The sequence below is a fragment of the Helianthus annuus genome, chromosome 16 (assembly GCF_002127325.2).
Source record: "Helianthus annuus cultivar XRQ/B chromosome 16, HanXRQr2.0-SUNRISE, whole genome shotgun sequence".
Classification (NCBI taxonomy): domain Eukaryota; kingdom Viridiplantae; phylum Streptophyta; class Magnoliopsida; order Asterales; family Asteraceae; genus Helianthus; species Helianthus annuus.
Window position 1 is genome coordinate 3468414 of NC_035448.2, and position 19900 is coordinate 3488313.

Here is a 19900-nt window from a genome sequence, read left to right on the forward strand (position 1 = left end):
TATGTTTGTCCTCTTAAATCCACCGCTCAAACTTCAACTTTTTGCTTTGTGATACGCTTTTAGGTAGTTTTATACTGTGACATCTGTGTGTCCCATTCCAAGGCATACCCCCGCGATCAAGGTAAGCACAACGGTTCATCGTAGCAGGTGAGTATACTGAGATCATCCTTTTATTCTATTTTTTATTTTTCAATGCCAGACTTCCTGGTGAATAGGTCAGTACTTCCGTACAGCAGAGAGACCAAGGAAGATCTGACGAGAGCCCTTTTATTCTATTTTTTTATATTTTTATATTTTTTTTTACAACGCCAGACTTCCTGGTGAACAGGTCAGTACTTCGGTACAGCAGAGAGACCAAGGAAGATCTGACGAGGGCTCTTTTAGCAAGATATCTTGACTGTGCCCAGGTCTGCATATAATCTGGATGCAACAGAGGGACAGCCCGGATGATACATCAGTATAAAGACCCGAAACTTCAGATATTGGCTATCTATCAACGCAGGATTTAAGACCATGAAATCATACACCGTTGGTCTGTTACCCACGAGATGTCCAGTCCATTATGTTTGTATCACTTCTGCTTCTTTTGCTTTTCGAGCGGCAGACCTATCAACATATCGCTGTGGATCCTAGCCTGTTCAGCTTCAAACCTTACATGTGTTAATCAAGTTCTTTAACACGAAAATTCATTTCATTTCCCAGGCAACTATTTCTCCCCCTCAAACAATGCGTATGTACATATATGTTTTTTTTTCTCCCCCTCAAACTATGCATATGTACATATGTGTCCCTCTCCCCCCCTAAATTTGTGCATCACACTTTATGCGCAAATTTACTTATTTATTTACATTAGCATAGAAACCCTGTTTGTTTTTTTTTTTATTGCTCAGTCGGTGATACGTGTCATTTTCAAAAGATCTACAAGCACATTGAATCTCGAGATGCTGACAGGTTTTATAAAAAGATCTGCTGAATTAGTATCAGTATTGATCTGTTTAAGTTTAAACAATTATCTGTCATAGCAATCTCGAATAAAGTGTACCTTGATATCAATGTGTTTGGTTTTAGAGTAAAGGACAGGGTTTTTGATAATCTGGATAACGGCATCATTATCAAAATAAGAAGTAGAGTTAAGATAAGTCAAACTGAAATCCTTGAGCTGGTGTTGTATCCAAAGAACCTGAGAGCAGCAGGCAGCAGATGCTGCAACGCACTTTGCTTCCGCTGCAAAAGTGAGTTGTTGCTTCTTGCACTGCCATGAGATAAGACTGTCTCCCAAGAATTGGCATCCAGCTGATGCACACTTCATATCCCTGTTTTGACGAACTTGTGTGCCCAGAAACATTTTCACTTCTCCCAACGAGCTCATTTCGAACTTCTTTCTCATCACCAATGCATGTTCCTCATCATGATCTGGACCTTTAACTTGCTCGAAGCAACTTTCTCATACCCGATTCGCTGTGGGATTGTGCACCAGCAACTTCCTTATGCTATACCAGATTGCCCCCCCTCATTTGATGCAGTAGAGTTGTTGATCACCGGTGGATCTACAGTGCAGTCTGAGAGAATTGCTCCCAGAAATAGAGAAGTTCCTTGAACGTTTGAGAGTCCTGAGGAGACTTCAGTGTTACGAACTGCACCATCAGGGATAGCTATAGCAGGATCAGAAATCGGCTTCTGAACAGTCGAAGAATGAAGTTGCGAGCCACTCTTGGTGAAGAGAACCTCCATTCTTTTGTCGCACATCAAAGATACACTCAAAAGGTTGTGCTTCAGACCAGTGACATAATTGACGTCTGAGAAGATGAGAACTCCGTTTCTGACAGTGCCCTTCATGGTAATTCTTCCAGTTTCCTCTCCCGCGAAGTTGACAAATCCATCGTCGAATACCTTTTTTTTGTTATTCAACTTGGATAAGTCTTCTGTCACGTGTCTGGAACAACTACTATCGATAAACCAAGGTCTAACGATTGCCCTCCATAGCCGTTCCTGCACACTTAGCGGGATTAATTAGAAACTGGAACCCAGGCCATTGTTGACCTGAGTTGACCATCGCTATCAGTGTATGAAACCAAACGAAAAATCATATGACTCTTAACATCGCCGGTGGTTTTTGGCGATGGAGTGGATGTTGATGGTTGCGAACACGGAGACTGGGATCCAACAGGAGTTTTAGGTTTCCAATTCCTAGTGTCTGAAACACTTTCATTTGTTGGAAAAACTTTTGTTTTTCTTTGAAACCTGTTAATGTTTGAAAAAATTTTGTTCTCCTGTTTGGCAAGATTCTAGTCTCTGTCAGAAGGCCTTGCTTTGGGAGGACCATTTTTGGTAAAGTGAGAGTGCATAGCCTTCTGATGGTACATGTTCCTAGAGTAGTAGGGACGATGAACACAATTTCTTGCGATGTGTCCCGGAATTCCACAGTTAAAACATGTCTGCCTTTTTGAGAAAAAGACATGTAGTTCGGCTTGCGTTATTCTCGAGAACTGATCACGTCTTTTCCATTCATTTGACACTGAGTGCTTTGGAGTGTGCTTGTTCTTGGAGGAACCTGCTTTACAGCTGTCAGCACAAGAGTCAGTATCGACAGCTTTACCCTTCAACTTAGGTTCAGTTTGCATGAGAGACGGGTTTTCCTTTTGAATTTTCTTTTTCCGTGGTCTTCTGTTTTTACGTGATCGTTTCTTCTTTGAAGGAGCAGATTCGGTAGACTTTGCTTTATTTGAAATGCTTTCTTCCGAATCTGATCCTTTGGGATCGAGAGTTGAATCTTCTGTTGAATTGACTTTCACAGATTCCTTTTCCTCAGAAACTATGTTCTCAGGAGTTTCTACAGAATTGGTTTCCGCAGATATCTCTTCTTCAGTTTCATCAGTTGAATCAACTGTTGAATTGATTTCTGTGGATCCATTTTCTTCAGGCTCCAAGATCTCATGAGTTTCCTCAGAAATGGTTTCTACGAATATCTCTTCTTCAGCTTCATCAACCTCTAAGTTTCTGACATCAGCTGATTCTGGTTTCTCACACGAAGAGCAATCTATGTTTGAAACTGTTTGACTCTCTTCGGGCGTTGCACTACTTGGTTCCGAGTGTTTGTCACATTCAGAATTTCCAGAAGTGCTATGCTCATTATCTGACGTACCAGAATCTACAACTTGAATGTCAGATTCATCAGATGATCCCTGTTCATCAACTTCTTTACTAACACAATCAAACATATCAATTTTCTCATTTTTCTCTTGTTCATGAGTTTCTGATGTATTGGTTGATGTTTCAGGCATACTAGAATAGTTGTCTGAATCACCAGAACACATTTCTGAGTCACTTGAAACAGGTGTTTCAAGTTTATCAGTCGATACATCAGATTTCCCTGTTAAAGCATTTTCGTCACGATCATAATCTAAAACCACAACACCTGAATTATCAGTTTTAATTGGAATACCCTGACTCTCAGCATACCAAGACATAACACAGTTCCAAGCGTAATGATCGGGTTTGGTAGCATCCGAATCATCAGTCAGCAACGATTGAATGTGGTTCATCATCCACTGCAGACTGCTCTTCAACTGTCATTGATTCTGCACATGAACTAGAACAATTATTATTTTCTACAGAATCACAATCAGAATTTGACAAAATTTCTTGTGGCTCATTTGCGGATGTTTTCACTGGTTCTGTTTCATTCTCTGGTTCATTTTCCATTTCAGATTCGCCAGCTGATTCGTTTGAGCAATTTTTATCCGCATTTTTAACAAAATTCATTGGTTTTTGAAAATCAGCTGGTCTGGCATTTTTTGGTCTGAAGGGCTCCCATGGAACATAGTCACTAGGTTTGCCATACATCATAGTGTCATAATTTTCCATTTCCTGCTCAGTGATTGGCAATCTGGAATAATTATGATTGTATGGTGGCGAAACCTATTTATACCCCAAACCCTTTCCCTTGTTTTCTTGATAAGCAAGTTGCACATTACACAGATTTTGAACTGTGGCACTGGAAGTGTCAAACTTTTTGATGTTTAACTCGTTCTGTTTGTACTTTCCAGTGAGAAGCTCTAGCTCACCCTTCACAGAGTCACATTCAAGAGTTTTAACTGTGAGTCTATGTTTATAGTCGTGAACCCAACATTGCTATTGATTCACGTCTCTGTGAAGTTGAACTATGTCCTTCTTAAGTGCGTCAATCTTTTCATAGAGAATTTTATTGTTCTCTCGAAGACTGATGTACTTTGCCATGACACTGTTGTAATCATCCATTATTTTAGAATTGAGTGCCCTAAGTTGTGCAACCCTATTCCTGCAAGGTTCAGTACACAACAGATAGTTGACAGTGTCAATGAGCGATCTTGGTTTGTCTGGCTGAGTTTGGACTTGGGCTTGGGGTGCTGGTTTGGCCACTTCATCAGGATGAGATACTGTTGATTGTGGGGCCTTCAAATCAGATGATGTAGCAGCCACAGGTGACGATAAAGCTGAGGAAATCTGAGCAGCGTTGGGATCAATAGCAACGGCCTTCTGACAGTTAGACATAGGTGACGATTTGCTTGCATGATTCTGACTCCTCTGTTTGTCCTCCTGGACATATTCATTGACTAAGGAGATCACGTCTTTTGTTTCCGTTGTAGCATAATTGTATGTCCCCATGATAACTGCAACACGATAGTCCCATGTCTTGCTACGTGGCAAACCGTACAGAAAAGCCCTGTTAATCCTACCAAGTGTCACTTTAATCCGCTCTTCTCGATTTCAGAAAGCAGTTGCGTAAATCTTCTGATCACGTCTTCTACGATTTCACCCTCGATATATCCGAAACTATCGAGTTGTTTCCAAACCAACTCACGTTGAGAAACGCTGCTTGGAGAATTCATTGTTGAACCAAGTTATCGAAGAACCAGGTTATGTAAATCACGAGCCACGACAAGAAACAATGCACACACTAATTCGAGCACGTCGCAAATATATGAACCGGTTTCTTGTACTGCACCTCAAAAGGCCTGTCAAAACTTATCAAAACGAACAAACACCTTCCTTTTTTTTTAAATTTATAACCCTTTTTATTGTTTGTTTTTTTTTAATTTTTAAAAATAAGTTTCAACCTTTTAAAATATAATAAATAATGATTTTTAATATATTATAAAAAACCTAATTTTGATTTTAATTGATTTTAAAAATAAACTTATATTATAATATTATAATTATGTATTTTAATTGAAACTTTAATTAATATATATATTAATGATTAAGCAATGATTACTTAATAATTAACTAATGAACATTATTATATTTTTTTTTTGAACAGCAGCGACTATATTTATATATAGCAGAAAACCAGCAAGAAGCTGGGAAACAAAAAAGGAAGAAACAGAAAAAAGTTCAAACAACCATAGAAATATCAAAATCTATCCAATGGTTCCAGTTCAAAGATACGCCCCTCGCCCTGTTATTAAACCACATGAAAGTTTCTTCCTTGATTGACTCCACGATTCGCTTAACCGGCACCATTTTCCCATTAAATTCTTTGTCGTTCCTGGCCAACCAAATCCGCCACAAGCATCCCAACGCTACCATGTGAACTGCCTTTTTCCACCTCTTCGAACCCACCTGTGCCATGATATGATTTAAAATGTCGCCAACCGTAACTGCTTGACATAAAACCGGGATCCTGATCCATCTATAAACGTTCCACCAAACACAATTCGCCCAAAGACAATCTGTGAAAGTATGATCACTAGTTTCTTCACGCAACCCGCCCCTGCTACAGAAAACGTCTGGCATGTATAATCCCTTCTCCGCAAGCTTGACTTTAGCCGCTAACCTGCCTAATTCAGCTCGCCACCCTAGGTAGTTAACCTTTGGTGGGGCCCATGAGTTCCACTTGAAATTCCCTCCACCGCTGAAAACCGACGACTTAACCTCTATCTCTTTTCGGATACACCTTGTGGAGAAGCTCTCCCCCGCATCATTCGGCCAGACCCACTTGTCACCATGACCCGACATCTCCACCTGTTGCAAAAGCCGCATCATATCACCAGCCGAAGCAGGATCTTTAGCCCACCCCCAACTCCAAAGACAATTCGTACCCGAAAACTCGTAACAAGAGGAAACCAACGCATTTTTGTCAGCCACCAACTTGAAAACATTTGGAAATTGAAATTTTAATGGACCATGCCCCACCCAATCATCATGCCAGAATCTTATTTTTTCGCGGTTTCCGAGTTCCACCTTCAGAGCGTCTTTGATGCTAATACCCTTCTTACCTAGGCTACCATCCACATTTGCTATGTCTTTCCACCAGCCGATAATTGTCTTGTTAACCGGTACGAGTTTTGCTCCTTTGTCCGGGCCATGAATAGCGGCGATAGCACGCGCCCAAAGTTGATTCGGAGCATCTCGAAACCGCCACCACCATTTGGCCAACATGGCCAAATTAAAAGACTCTAAACCTCCTAACCCGAGACCCCCTTGTTGTTTAGGTCTTAGCAATTTTACCCACCGAATCCAGCTAATTTTATTTCTATTTCCGACTTGCCCCCAAACGAAAGACCTTCTGATCCCCTCAAGCTTATTAAGAACAACCTTAGGAGCTTTAAAAACTCCAAGAAAATAAGAAGAAAGACTACCCAATACAGATTTGGCGAGCGTCACCCGCCCAGCAAATGAGAGAGTCTTAGCTTTCCACCCGTTGAGGCGTTTCTGAAATCTTTTGATTACCAGCTCCAATGTTTTTTCCGTTTCATTATGAGTTTTAGCATGGATCGAAATGAGCTTTTAGGCCCATATGCTTCTACTTCTGGTCACAATTAGAGCATTCACAATTAGTATTGGTATATACTAGGTTAATATCGTGTATTACACAAGTTGATTAAATATTTTTTTATATATTAAGTAATAAAAAAGTAACATTTTAATTAAAAACCCGTGTATTGCATCAGCTAACACACACAGTCGTCAATATACATTTTTGAGAAAAATAAACTTTGATTTACTATTTTCATATTATAACATTTTACTATGTTTTTTTTATTTATTTCTTATTAGATTATAAATTTGTGTATTATAAAATTTATAACATTTTTTTTAATTTATGAAGTGCTTTCACACCCAACCCCTTATTATAAAAGTTATAACATTTTTTATTTTTTTTAATTTATTAAGAGCATTCACACCCAACCCCTATTTTTTACCCTATATTACACTAAAATTACTATATTTTCTTTGTTATTTTCAATTAAATAATATTTTTAATACCTTTATCATTACATTTTCTCGTTCTTCCACTCACAACCACTTTCAAGATATATTAAAAAATTATAAAGGTGGGGTGTTCTCCCAAATTTAAAGATGAACACTAACATTTTCTCCCTCATCCCACTCACAACCACCTACAACCATTTTTCATAAAATAAAAACCCCCTCTCACATAATTTGGGGGGTTGGATGTGAATGCACTGATAGGTTAGAATCATGTGTGTGTTATCAATAAAATACTAAATAGTTATTATTAATCAGTGAAAAAAATAAAAGAAATAAACTAAAAAAAATATATCTCCAATGAATGACACGTGTCCCTCATTAGTTTACTTTATTATATAGATATAGATATAGATATCATGTCCTTAAATTATAATGAAAAAATAAGGTTTGAATATAAATAAAGTTTGAATAAAAAAAGGCTACATCAAATTTCTTAAACCTTATCTTTATCCATAAAATTATATGAAAATAAAAAATAGAACCTTTTTCTCTCTAACTACAAATTTCTTGTATATCTTAATTCCACATTTACCTTGTATTTGCAATGAATTGAAGGACACCATACCACTAGATTACTAGGATTCCTAACGATTAATCATAATATTATAAGGCTAAGGAATGAGATGTGGAAGACTTTTAGAAAATGAACATTTCTTTTATGGCATGATGGTTTTCAATTAAATTATACCGATAAAGAAAAGAAACCTACTATGAATGCTTTTAGCATTTAGCTAAGGACCAATAAAGAAAAGAAAACTATTGTTTAGCATTCAGCTAATGGAATGTAGTGTTATTAGTTGCAATTATAGATCTCTCTATGAAACGAAGCGTCTAAGAAAATGAGAAAGATGCAAAGTTGTAAAAATAACATCACGGTCTTTTCTTCCCTTTAAAGTAACATTAGGAATGTGATATTAACAAACATATGGGTATAGTATTAAAGAAAATGGGTAAAAGAAACAAATGGATGTTGCAAGAATCCCTTTTGGATTTGGTGGAGTGAGTTTGAAGGATCATAGATTCAATCATGTCAAACACGTAATTTGTACTTGTCTTGTTGTGGTTATATGTCTTTATTCAAAGTTCCTAAAGGTGTTCTCAGGGAATATTACGGGTGGTCTCTAAACTTTAAATTTATTAGATTTTGTTCTTATTGGCACTCTTTGCTTGCTTGCTTTTAAGATGGTCCATGGGCTTGTTAGTGCCATTAAATTTTAAAATCATATAACAAATTTGATAATTTAAAAACTACCCTTTAATCCTTTGACTATTTTACTCTTCAAAAATTACAAGTTAGTTATTGTTATTGTTAGAGTTAATTGCATAGTTAGTCTCTATGGTTTGCCCAAAATAACATACTTAGGTACTAATAGTTTAAAATCACATTTTTGGGTATTAACTTTCCATTTTGTAACGTTTGAAGGTATTCACATTATTTGTAGGTTTAAAATCACATTCTATCAGTACCTAAATATGTTATTTTGTGCAAACCACAAAGACTAACTATTAATACCCTAGAAGTTAATACCTCCAAACGTTACAAAATGAAAAGTTAATACCCTAGAAGGTGATTTTAAACTATTAATACCTATGTATGTTATTTTGTGCAAACCACATGGACTAACTATGTAATTAACTCTTATTGTTATGAATTTAAGTGTCATTTCACTACGACTAAAATTAGATTATTAGTCCATGTGTGGTACTATTTCATAACTTTTCATTAACACGTTAAAAAGTGACTATTACATCACTGCCACGTAGACATGACTTCATATTCATTTTTTTTACATTTAGTATGTAATGGCTTCACAAGTTTCCACTATCCATCACCCATTAAATAATATTCAAAGCTTAAAAATAAAATTAAAATATAGTTAATTTCGGTGGTTGAAAAACCTTAGGGCTCACGGTCATTCCTTCACGAGCGTGGACTGCATTATGCCCCCCCCCCCCCCTATTAACACCTAAGGGGCTCCCCTCCATTGTGGCCAAGGACATGATCTTATAACACATAGCGCTAGTGTGCCCACTTTCATTTTGCATTATAAAGGTTAGTTTGAAAGCTTTCATTTTGCATTTTTAAGGTTAGTGTGTTTTTTTGCGCCTTCCCGCTTCCCTCTTCTTGTGCTTGGTTTCCTCACTGTGCTCGTTTTTTCCCTTTCTTAGCCTTAGTGGTTTGTGGTTTCGTTTCGGGCATAACATCATCGTCTATGCCTAAAGAAACGAAATCATGCTCGGGTTCGGGTTTGAGTCAACGATTGGGACGGTGGCATTTGGATTGCTTGTGAATGCATTTCCTATTAGCAAGGTGGTGGTATTGGTATTGCGTTAGCCACACGTTTTGGTCTTGACTAAAACCGCCAAACGAATACGGATCCATCAGTGTCGTGGGGCATACGAGTAGGGGTTGGGCCGAGGGAGTAGCGGGTGTGCTGGGAAAGAATGGAGGCGAGTTCGGTCGGCTCGGATTCATGATTTTTTTGGTATAAAATGAAGATTGGTTAAAGAGATTAGAAAAGCATTTGAGTTGTGTGATATTTTTAAATGGAGAAATGGTTTAACTAGGTTTTCAATATTTAGTTTATTATTTTTTGTTTTGTTTTTGTGACCGTTGAACGACGGTCGAAAATGCAGAGCGGGGATGGGTTCCTGTGTGCACCGATATTTGAACGGGGGAGTGGTGTTCCTCGACGGGGGAGGGTGCCACCTCACTCCCTAATGTTGTCCCCGCCCCCACACCCTTCCGCCTGAGAGGCTTTATCTCTCTTTACCCACTCACAAAACATAAAAATATTTGAGGTGTTTTGGTTTGGATTTTGTTTTTATAGAACCATAATTTGGCCCAATATAAGAATTTGTTTAGCACATGATTTAAAAAGTTGTTTCTAAACAGAGCCTCTGAACCGAGCTGTCAACACCTTTAGAAGTATAAATCGACACTTATATATCCTTGTGAGTTTTCACATTCTTCCTATGCGAGACACTCAAACAAGTTCCAATTATACCGTTGTGGTGTGTTTACTTTTTTTTTTCTTTTACGCTTTGATAAAAGTTTTGGTCAAAATCGAACGGGTCAAATATAATTGATTTTTTATTTATTACCATGACGAACCGAACTGATACCGTCTGAACAACTTCTGTAACTGTACCAATATTTGTTTTTATGGTTGTCAATACAAATTTCGTTTCGATTTTGACAAAATAATCTTTAAAATGAAGTTGTATTGAAAAATATAGTTTTTTTTTATCATACGCTATAGCAACACTCTGTAACGTACTAGTGTCATGACGAACTAAATTGATACCGACTGAACAACAACGATAACAGTATTGGTACAATCGGGAGGTTACCAGTATTAGTTTATATCGTTTTTGATCGATTTAAAACACATGTCGATATTCTTTTGAGTGTATCACAACTTCATAATGTTGGGTTTTGGCTTTCGGTTGCAATATGGGTGTGAAACTAGCTTTTATGAATTCTACATAATATAACGAGAATAACAATTATATAAGACAACATCAACTCATCAACCAACCCTAAAGCTAACATATTTAATTGAAATGCAAGGACACCATATAACTATAAAATCCTGAACTAGAAATTAACAATGTACAAAAATCCTGAATCTTTATAGAAGAAGAAACATATTCATAAAATACAAATCATATAATGGCAAGCTACAAAAATAAATTAAATTTAAAAACCCCAAAACAATAGAATTAATGTGATATTAAACGTATCACTTGTAGGAAACGTTTCTCTAAAGAGAAAAGAGAAATTCTTATGTTTTTTTTTTTTTCAAACTAATAATAAAAGAAAAGAAAAGAAAAGAAAAGAAAAGAAAAGAAAAGAAGAAAGCATCAAAATTAATATCAATTAATTACAACCTTTTCTTTCCACGTAATACAAGTGTAATAGACATGTTTCAATTGGAATGATTCATGACTTCAGTCAAACTTCATTTTCCCTTTATAAGATACCTTGCTTTAGCATTTTTACAATTTCTTTAATTATCATCATCAGAGGTATTATGCCTATAAATGCTAGATCAGATTTTCATCTTCCATTGTACCATCTTCCAAACTATTAAACTCTCCTTTGATTTTCTCTCTTATTTTGTGTCTATTTCTTCTTCTATTACTACTTTATTTTTATTAGAAAATGATGCAAGAAAATATGATGTTTGAACACGAACATCCATTTAGTCTTATAGACTTGTGGTCGGAGCAACTGCAACGCGAAGAAGAGTCTGAAGAAGACGAGGAGGAGAATGATGATGTTTTAATTGCAAAACAAGACTTTAAATGTTTATGTTCCAGATGTGGGGAAGACATCAACTGGTATCATAGGTATTACTACTCTTGTTGTCATTGTAGTGACTACTCTGTTCATAAATTTTGTGCAGAGCTTCCAGAAAATTTGGAAGACGTTTGTGAGGTTGGTCATGCTCTTGACCTCACCCAATCGGCACCCCATTGGAACCGGAAGGGATGGTCCCGGGAGGACGATTGGAACTGTAAAATTTGTGGTAGGTATCATAAGTCTGGAGATTTGTGGTATCGTTGTGATCGTTGTTATTTTCAATTTGATGTAAATTGTGGTACGAAAATGCTACAAAAGAATGTCATCCATCATCCTAGCCACAAACACCCACTAATTTGCATCTCAAAACAACTTTTAGCCAAGTGTGATGCATGTGGGAAGGAACATAAGGGGAACTTCTATCATTGTTCCATGTGTGTCAGGTCTAATTTTATTCATAGTGATTGTGCTTTTCTACCACAAAAGTTGCAAATCCAAGATACTACGAATGATGTCTTCTCCCATATCCATCATCTCACCCTTGCTTATTCCTTTCCAATCGATGATCAAAGATCTAAAAACCGGCCACGGTGTAGGGTATGTCGTAATATGTTTTTTGATCAACCAAATCTTTGGATGTATAAATGCGAGAAATGCAGATACTATACCCATCTAGATTGTGCAACATCAAGAGACGAGCCATTCTTGTCAATCCTCAAGTCTCCAGGTAGACCTAACTACCTACCTAATATGTTTATAGTTTTTTTTTTGTTTTTTTTTTCTGTATATGCTATTGGTTTATGCTCATTTAACATTACAATGTTGTTTTCATCAGGTACAAGCAGTAAAAACTACAAAGATGATGAACATCTTGATCTACTTCATCTTCCGTTTCCAGATCCATCTTATAGCATACTAAAACACTTGTTTTCCATGGAAAAAGGATTAAGTACGTTAGAAGTTTCTAACAAGAACACCTACAAAGCACAAGGTATTATTCATCAGCACCCATTAATTCTAGAGGATATCACAAACCCCACCTTTTCTAGAATAAAACCAATATCCTATCATGACCCAATGAAGAGGATTCAACTTTTGTGTGATGGGTGTGTGAGGCCAATTACGAGTGGCCCAATTTACGTGTGTGACAGTGAGGGGCAATGCAACTTTGTGCTCCACGAGTGGTGCTCCCGGCTACCTGCTAAACTGAATGGCCACTTTGCTCACCAACAGCACACCCTGATTCTCCATTCAAAAGCCCCTCCTCGTAAGTTTTTTGGGGTGTTCGTATGTGCTATTTGTAAGTTACATTGTAATGGATTTGCCTACTGTTGTATGGATTGCAACAACTGCATCATTGACGTTCACTGCGCCTTCTTACCTAAAGAAATCACTCATACTTTTCACCCAAATCACCTCCTTTCTAGGGTTTATCACGAATCTTTGCATGATACATGTCGTATGTGCGGGTATTTTTATCCGAATCTTTCATTTGATTGCCGTACTTGTAATGATTTTCGTCTCCACGTCAAGTGTGCTTTGTTTATACCGGAGACAACTAGGAACAAGTGTGACAAGCATCCTATGAAGCTGAGTTACTTTCCGATTGAGAACCATAAGAGTGACTACTTTTGTGAAGTTTGCGAGAGAGAACTTAATCCTGAGATGCCATTCTATCACTGTCATGAGTGTATGCAGTCTATGCATACAACTTGTGCTCCCTCAATACTTCAGTATGAAACATATGACGAATATCGTAGAGGCGTTTATGAGTTTGTAAATGTGAAGTTTGGGGGCAGATATGAGAATACTAAAGTGCATCCACACCCCCTTTCATTCGTTCAAGGGATTGAAGACGATGGTCATTGTGTCAGGTGTGGTAGCAGCCTCCAATTCAAAATGATATTCAAATGTTTAACTTGTGAGTTTGCAGTTGATCATTACTGTTGTAAAGTTCTGAGTGTTGTGAAAGAATGAGTTTATAGCAGGTGTGTTCACTTTTGTAATTCATTTTTGTTTTAAGTTAATTATCGCAGTTCCTTTGGGGTGTGCTGGGTGGGTAATTAAATGAAAAACATACCTGATGGCCTACAATTCAATATCAAGATTAAGTGTTCTTGATTGCAATTTTAGGTACTTTATTATTGATTTTGCATAGCAAAGATTATATGTAACCATATATGATTGAATTTGATGATAATAAATCGGTAAACAACTTGATTTTATTTGCAGAATTGAACGAATTTTGACCTCTTTAAATTGTATTCAACATATGCATACCACATGCTCAACAAAATGTCCATAAGTGTCAGGGATGCGGCAACTTGGGGTACGATGAAATGCCCATAAGTGTAATATTGGATGGGTTTATCAAGGCTCGGGAGATTGAACGTGCTCGTCAAGTGTTTGATGAAATGCCCATAAGTGTCAGGGATGCGGCAACTTGGGGTACGATGTTACCTGGTTATGCACAAACGAAACACTACAACCAGTGTTTGAGTCTATATGATCAGATGCTTGTTCTAAGTGTTCCTCATGACAACATGTCATTAGTTTCTGTTCTCTCGGCTTGTGCACGAATGGGGGAACTAGAAATGGGGATACAAGTGCATGATCTTATCACGCGTAGTAGAATTCAAATAGACTCGTTTTTGTGTACTGCATTAGTGGACTTATATGCTAAATCTGGGCGCATAGAAACCGCTCTGGGGATATTCGAAGCTAGACCTGATAAAAATCTATTCACTTAGAGTGCAATGCTTGATGGGTTAGTGATGCGGGCCCAAGTGTGGAAGAGCGGGCCATCTTGTATTTGGAGGCCTAAGATCGCGTAACAAAAGGGGCTTCACTAAAATGGCTCTAACTTGGGCTACGGGGGTCCGTTTTGGGCGTGTAACTTGGGCTACGGGGGTCCGGTTTGGGTCATCGTCCAGGCCGAAAAAACGCTTATTTCTATTAGTTTTTTCCATTTTTATGTTTTTTCAAGTATTTTGGGCATTTTTTTTTTGGGCTTGTGTTTGGCCCGTTGTCTTTTTAGGCCCATTTCGAATTTATGTTCTTATTTATATGTTGCTCTAGTGAAATGAAAGATTAGAATTGAATTTTGAGAAAACTGAATTTTCACTTCAAATTCCATGCCCTTTGGGTTGAATTTTGGGGTTGGGGAAGAACTACACGGGTATTCGCAGAATCAACGTGTTTGATCTTCATTATCGTACTACGCACTACATCAGTTAGCTATGCCCGGTTATGGCGAAATGCTACTAACTTATTTCTCCAAAATGGTTAAGCACAGAGTTAAGCCGGAAGGGGTTACCTTTCTTGGTGTCATGGTGGGGTGCAGCCATACTCGTCTTACTAACGAAGCATGACGACTTTCTGGTGAGATGGGGTCGGTTTATGGAGTTCCTAAAGAGCTCAAGCATTATGGGTGCATGGCAGATTTACTTGCGCGTGCTGGTTTGATCAAAGAAGCAAATGGAGATAATCGAGAGTATGCCAATGTCGGGTGATGTTTTTGTTAGGGGGAGTTTGCTTAGATGGTGTCGCGTCCATGGGAATGTTGAGGTTGCAGAGAAAGCCGCTGCGCGTATTATGGAGATAAGGCCTGAAGATGGTGGAGTTTATTTAACAATTGCTGACATTTATGCAAACGCAAAGCGGTGGGATGATTAACGAAGATAAGGAGAAAGGTAAAATAAGTATATCTTAAAGGAGAAAGGTAAAATAAAGCACAAAAGAAACATATCAACCAATAGGTTTAAAAGAAAAAACTACTACCGAGATAGAACATATCTATTATTGTTTTAATGAAATACTTAGATCATGAATAATACCATCAAATAACGTGTGAGATTAAATATATAAATGTAATATTTAATCTTGTAGCCTATATAATTATTTATATTATATTAGATTAAAATATATTTATTAACCTATTAATAATTAGTTGGTAATTGTTGATGGACCATATTACCCTTATTAACTAATTGGGTTTCCTCTTGGGTGTATAAATAAGGGGCTTATTAGAGAGTTAAAGGGTTACACACATTACACAATCATAAACCCTCATTAACATCAAATTCGTGACTCTCTCCCTAAACCGATTCTCTCCCTAGTTTCGGTTCATCACCATCATAATCTTACACCCTAAGGAGGAACCAGATCATCCTGACAATCATGTCGAACTCAATGGCTGCATCTCTGACTGGATTCTCTGCTGGCCTGTCTGCTGTAACAGGTATTATTCATGTTTTCCATTACATTTAAACAGAACTGATCCAACATGTGGTATCAGAGCATATGTTGATAACTCAGTTCTGTTTTCGTATCCATTATTCTGGGATCAAAAATCTGGAAAACGGAAGTTTTTTTTAAGTCACTAGTCTTAAGCTACCCGCGTAAGCGGGCCAGTGGGCATAAAACGTGCTACCAATATTGAGGAGATGGGGATGTAAAACCATGCTAAGTAGCATCGAACTGTAACACCCCAAAAACCCGAATTTTTATATTCGTTAAATGTTATAATATGGCACATCAAGAAATAAATAACTAGGTTATTTAACCTAGTTAAAAGTATGGTAGAAGCAATTAAAGGATGAGTGTTGTGCCAATTATGAATAAGAGAGAACATGAGGGACTAAGATTGCCAAACTTGAATCTGAGTTTAATTAAAACAAAAAAAAATCTCAGACACACTAGGTGTGTGCGTGAGATCGATCAGGAGGAGGAGAAAATGGGTGTAAACCCTAGTTCACAAGCAAGCTTCAAATTGACAAGGAGATTAGGCTCAAATCCGATGCATGAACTCGTTTTCTTGACAATCTATCCCTAGCAAGCATGTGGTAAGTTGTAATTTGTGATTTAATAATCTTGCTATGAAGTGGGTTATGATCAATCCACGAAATTGTATGAGATTGAGCATGAATATGTGTTAGAATCATCATATGGAACATGTGTTGTGTATGATTTTGATTAATTTCATGTTTAGAAGTAAAACCCATTTGGGATGATGAAGGGAGTGAATCACCATGTCCAATAATTGTGTAAATTGTGATTTAGTATGTTGTATGTGATGAATTATTTTAGATAAGTTGATTAGGACATGAATTAAATGGATGTTTAGTTGAATTTGATGAATGAAGAATACAACATGGAGGATCATGCATGAATGGGTTGTACATTGTACTAAGATAGTGGTACGCACACCAAGTGTTTGATGAAATGCCTAGGTGAGCTTAATAGAGGAAATTGTATGTAAGTAAAAGATGAATATATGTGGGATGTGAAAATGATGTATTTGATAGTAAACTAACATGAGAAGTGTGTTTGGATATTGTTCGTGTGGATATTATGTTGAAATGATGTTGGGTTAGCTTAGTATGGGTTAAAGCGTTAGTTGTGAAAATATGAGAATGCTAGCGTGGGTGGAATGGATTATGTATGTATATGTGTATATGTATACAAGTAAGTGATCATGTAGTTGTAGATGTCATACAATATGAGGTTATGTCGTAAGTTATATGTTAAACCGTTGACTTCTGGAAGTCAATTATGCGTCTACACATAAGAAGCATGACTTGAATTGTTGTCGTACAGGTAGGTTCATAGGAAGTCGTATGGTACGTGTTATGTTAATACGCATTATTTGAGATGACATGATGAATTACGTTAGTTTGGAAGGATATGAAATTGATTATATGTCTCATGCTTGTTAGTTGTGACTAAAGGAAGTCAAATGTGAAATATGCGGTTGATATGATCATTAACATGTACAATGATGTATGCTAATGAAAATGTAATTTGGTGACATGAAAGTATAGGAGTCATGTCAAGACGGACTCAAGCATGAAAGGCTAACGGGTCAAGAGGAGGCAAGGAATCGGATACGAACCCGGATGCACAAGGTAAGTGATTTCCGTAATCACTTCGTAGTACAAGTAAGTAATAAAGTGTTGTAATGAATTAAATATGATGTTTGAGGTCAAATATGTGTTAAAGTCTTTCGTCGTAAACGATGGGTTTAAGGTTGACCAAAATGCCCATGATGGGTATTTTGGGGTAAACGAACTTAAAAGTGGTTTAGAAGCAAGTTATTCGATTTGAGTAATGTTTTGGACAAGTATGGAAGTGGGGATGATGGTTTGGTCAGTCATAGACCAATTAATGCGCGAATACCCTTAACGGGTCAAATAGTTAGAAAATAGTTAAGTCGAATGTATGTAAGTTAAGGATTTCCGTAATCCGGAGGTAAGATTTTAAGTTCATATGATAGAATGTGAATTTACAAGCATGTAGGAAGAAACGGGAGGTCAAACGGGTAAACGGTTCAAAAGTTACGTGCGTTTTAGTGCGTACGGACGACGAAACGAACCTGCAGAAAACTGCAAAAACTAGAGGGCGTCGCCGACGGGTAGGGGGCCTAAAGGTGGGATCCTAAAGAATATGTAGTAATATGGTACCCAAAGGTGGGATCCTAAAGAATATGTAGTAATATGGTGCCCAAAGGTGGGATCCTAAAGAATATGTAGTAATATGGTACCCAAAGGTGGGATCCTAAAGAATATGTAGTAATATGGTACCCAAAGGTGGGATCCTAAAGAATATGTAGTAATATGGTACCCAAAGGTGGGATCCTAAAGAATATGTAGTAATATGGTACCCAAAGGTGGGATCCTAAAGAATATGTAGTAATATGGTACCCAAAGGTGGGATCCTAAAGAATATGTAGTAATATGGTACCCAAAGGTGGGATCCTAAAGAATATGTAGTAATATGGTACCCAAAGGTGGGATCCTAAAGAATATGTAGTAATATGGTACCCAAAGGTGGGATCCTAAAGAATATGTAGTAATATGGTACCCAAAGGTGGGATCCTAAAGAATATGTAGTAATATGGTACCCAAAGGTGGGATCCTAAAGAATATGTAGTAATATGGTACCCAAAGGTGGGATCCTAAAGAATATGTAGTAATATGGTACCCAAAGGTGGGATCCTAAAGAATATGTAGTAATATGGTACCCAAAGGTGGGATCCTAAAGAATATGTAGTAATATGGTACCCAAAGGTGGGATCCTAAAGAATATGTAGTAATATGGTACCCAAAGGTTGGATCCTAAAGAATATGTAGTAATATGGTACCTAAATGTGGGATTCTAAGTTAAGAATTTCCTTAAGTAGATACGTATGAAGGTATGTATGTATGTATGTATGTGTGAATATAAGTGGTATGCATGAATGAATGTATGTATGTATGTATGTAGGTATGCACGTATGTAGGAACGTACGTATGAATGTAGGTACGTAGGTTTGTAAGTAGTTATGTGTGAACGGATGCACATATGTAAGTATGTATGAAAGTATATACGCATGTATTCAATGAAATTGAGTATTGACGATAATAATAGTGTGCCTTGTGAACGAAGTGTAACGCAGGTACAATGAGAAAGTCTCACCACGGAATGTACGATCAGATGGAAAGCTGGGATGTAAAGAATTAACGGAACAAGAAGTAAACGTGAATAAATCTTGTATGTTTATAATGCGTACTAATGTTATGAATTTAATGTGGTGAGCGCAGGTAGTACGAGTCATGAGGATCATCAAGGAACAGAGATCGAGGATCGAGTCACTAGTGAGATTGTACGGGAACGTTGATGTATATAATGTAGCAAACATAAGCTATGTTTTTACTTAGTAAATAAGTCGATTGATGGATTTATGTGAAAGAGTTATGTTAAAGTTAATTTTTAAATAATTTAAGGTGTTTATAATGAAAGAAAGTTTATGGCTTGAACTTCCGCTGCGACTTTTAGTCAAATACGTATTAGGGTCTTACAAGTTGGTATCAGAGCCCTGGTTTGAGGGAATCAAGTACGAGAAGGTAGGTGCTTGAACTCAAACCTATGTGCTCTTGTGATAAGGAACCTGTACAATCCATGACTCGATCAAGATCCAAAGGTAGAAATGGAATGAAAACGTGTATGTATGTATTCATATGAAGAAGCTAACGGTTTGCTATGTGCAAGGTAAGCTTAAAAGTTTGGAGAGGATGATCCGTGAATGCAGTCTAAGGTGGATGCTAAGGCAGGCAAGGATGCGAATGGACAGACGGACCCCAGGTACACAATGTTGACATGTATGGGTACCGTTGTTAAAAGAAAAAGGAAGAAGTCTCCTTGGGAGGGTAAGTACTAAACGGAAGACAACGATATTGTCTTGGTAAAATTGTAAAAATGTAGCACGAACTGAGACCCACTAATGCGGACATAAGGCGATGATTACCTGAAGGCACGGAATTAGTATGTGAATTGCGCACCTGGCCAGTACGCAAGAAG

The 19900-nt window shown here is 37.3% G+C and overlaps 1 protein-coding gene and 1 long non-coding RNA gene across 2 annotated transcripts; both read left to right on the forward strand.

The window, feature by feature from the left end:
- The first annotated feature begins 11348 nt into the window (after positions 1–11348).
- On the forward strand, positions 11349–13540 carry LOC110917883. Its single transcript, XM_022162331.2, has 2 exons — positions 11349–12290; positions 12399–13540. Exons 1-2 carry the CDS (start codon positions 11423–11425, stop codon positions 13538–13540), a joined length of 2010 nt encoding a protein of 669 aa, XP_022018023.1. The 5' UTR covers positions 11349–11422.
- Positions 13541–16280: 2740 nt separating this feature from the next.
- On the forward strand, positions 16281–19186 carry LOC118488416. Its single transcript, XR_004884640.1, has 3 exons — positions 16281–16407; positions 17386–17469; positions 19144–19186. It is a non-coding gene; the product is annotated as an uncharacterized LOC118488416 (long non-coding RNA).
- Positions 19187–19900: the final 714 nt, after the last annotated feature.

Coding starts and splice junctions, on each gene's coding strand:
- LOC110917883 (XM_022162331.2), top strand. CDS start 11,423: ATGATGCAAGAAAATATGATGTTTGAACACGAACATCCATTTAGTCTT. Junction 12,291..12,398: donor GTCAATCCTCAAGTCTCCAG/GTAGACCTAACT, acceptor TGTTTTCATCAG/GTACAAGCAGTAAAAACTAC.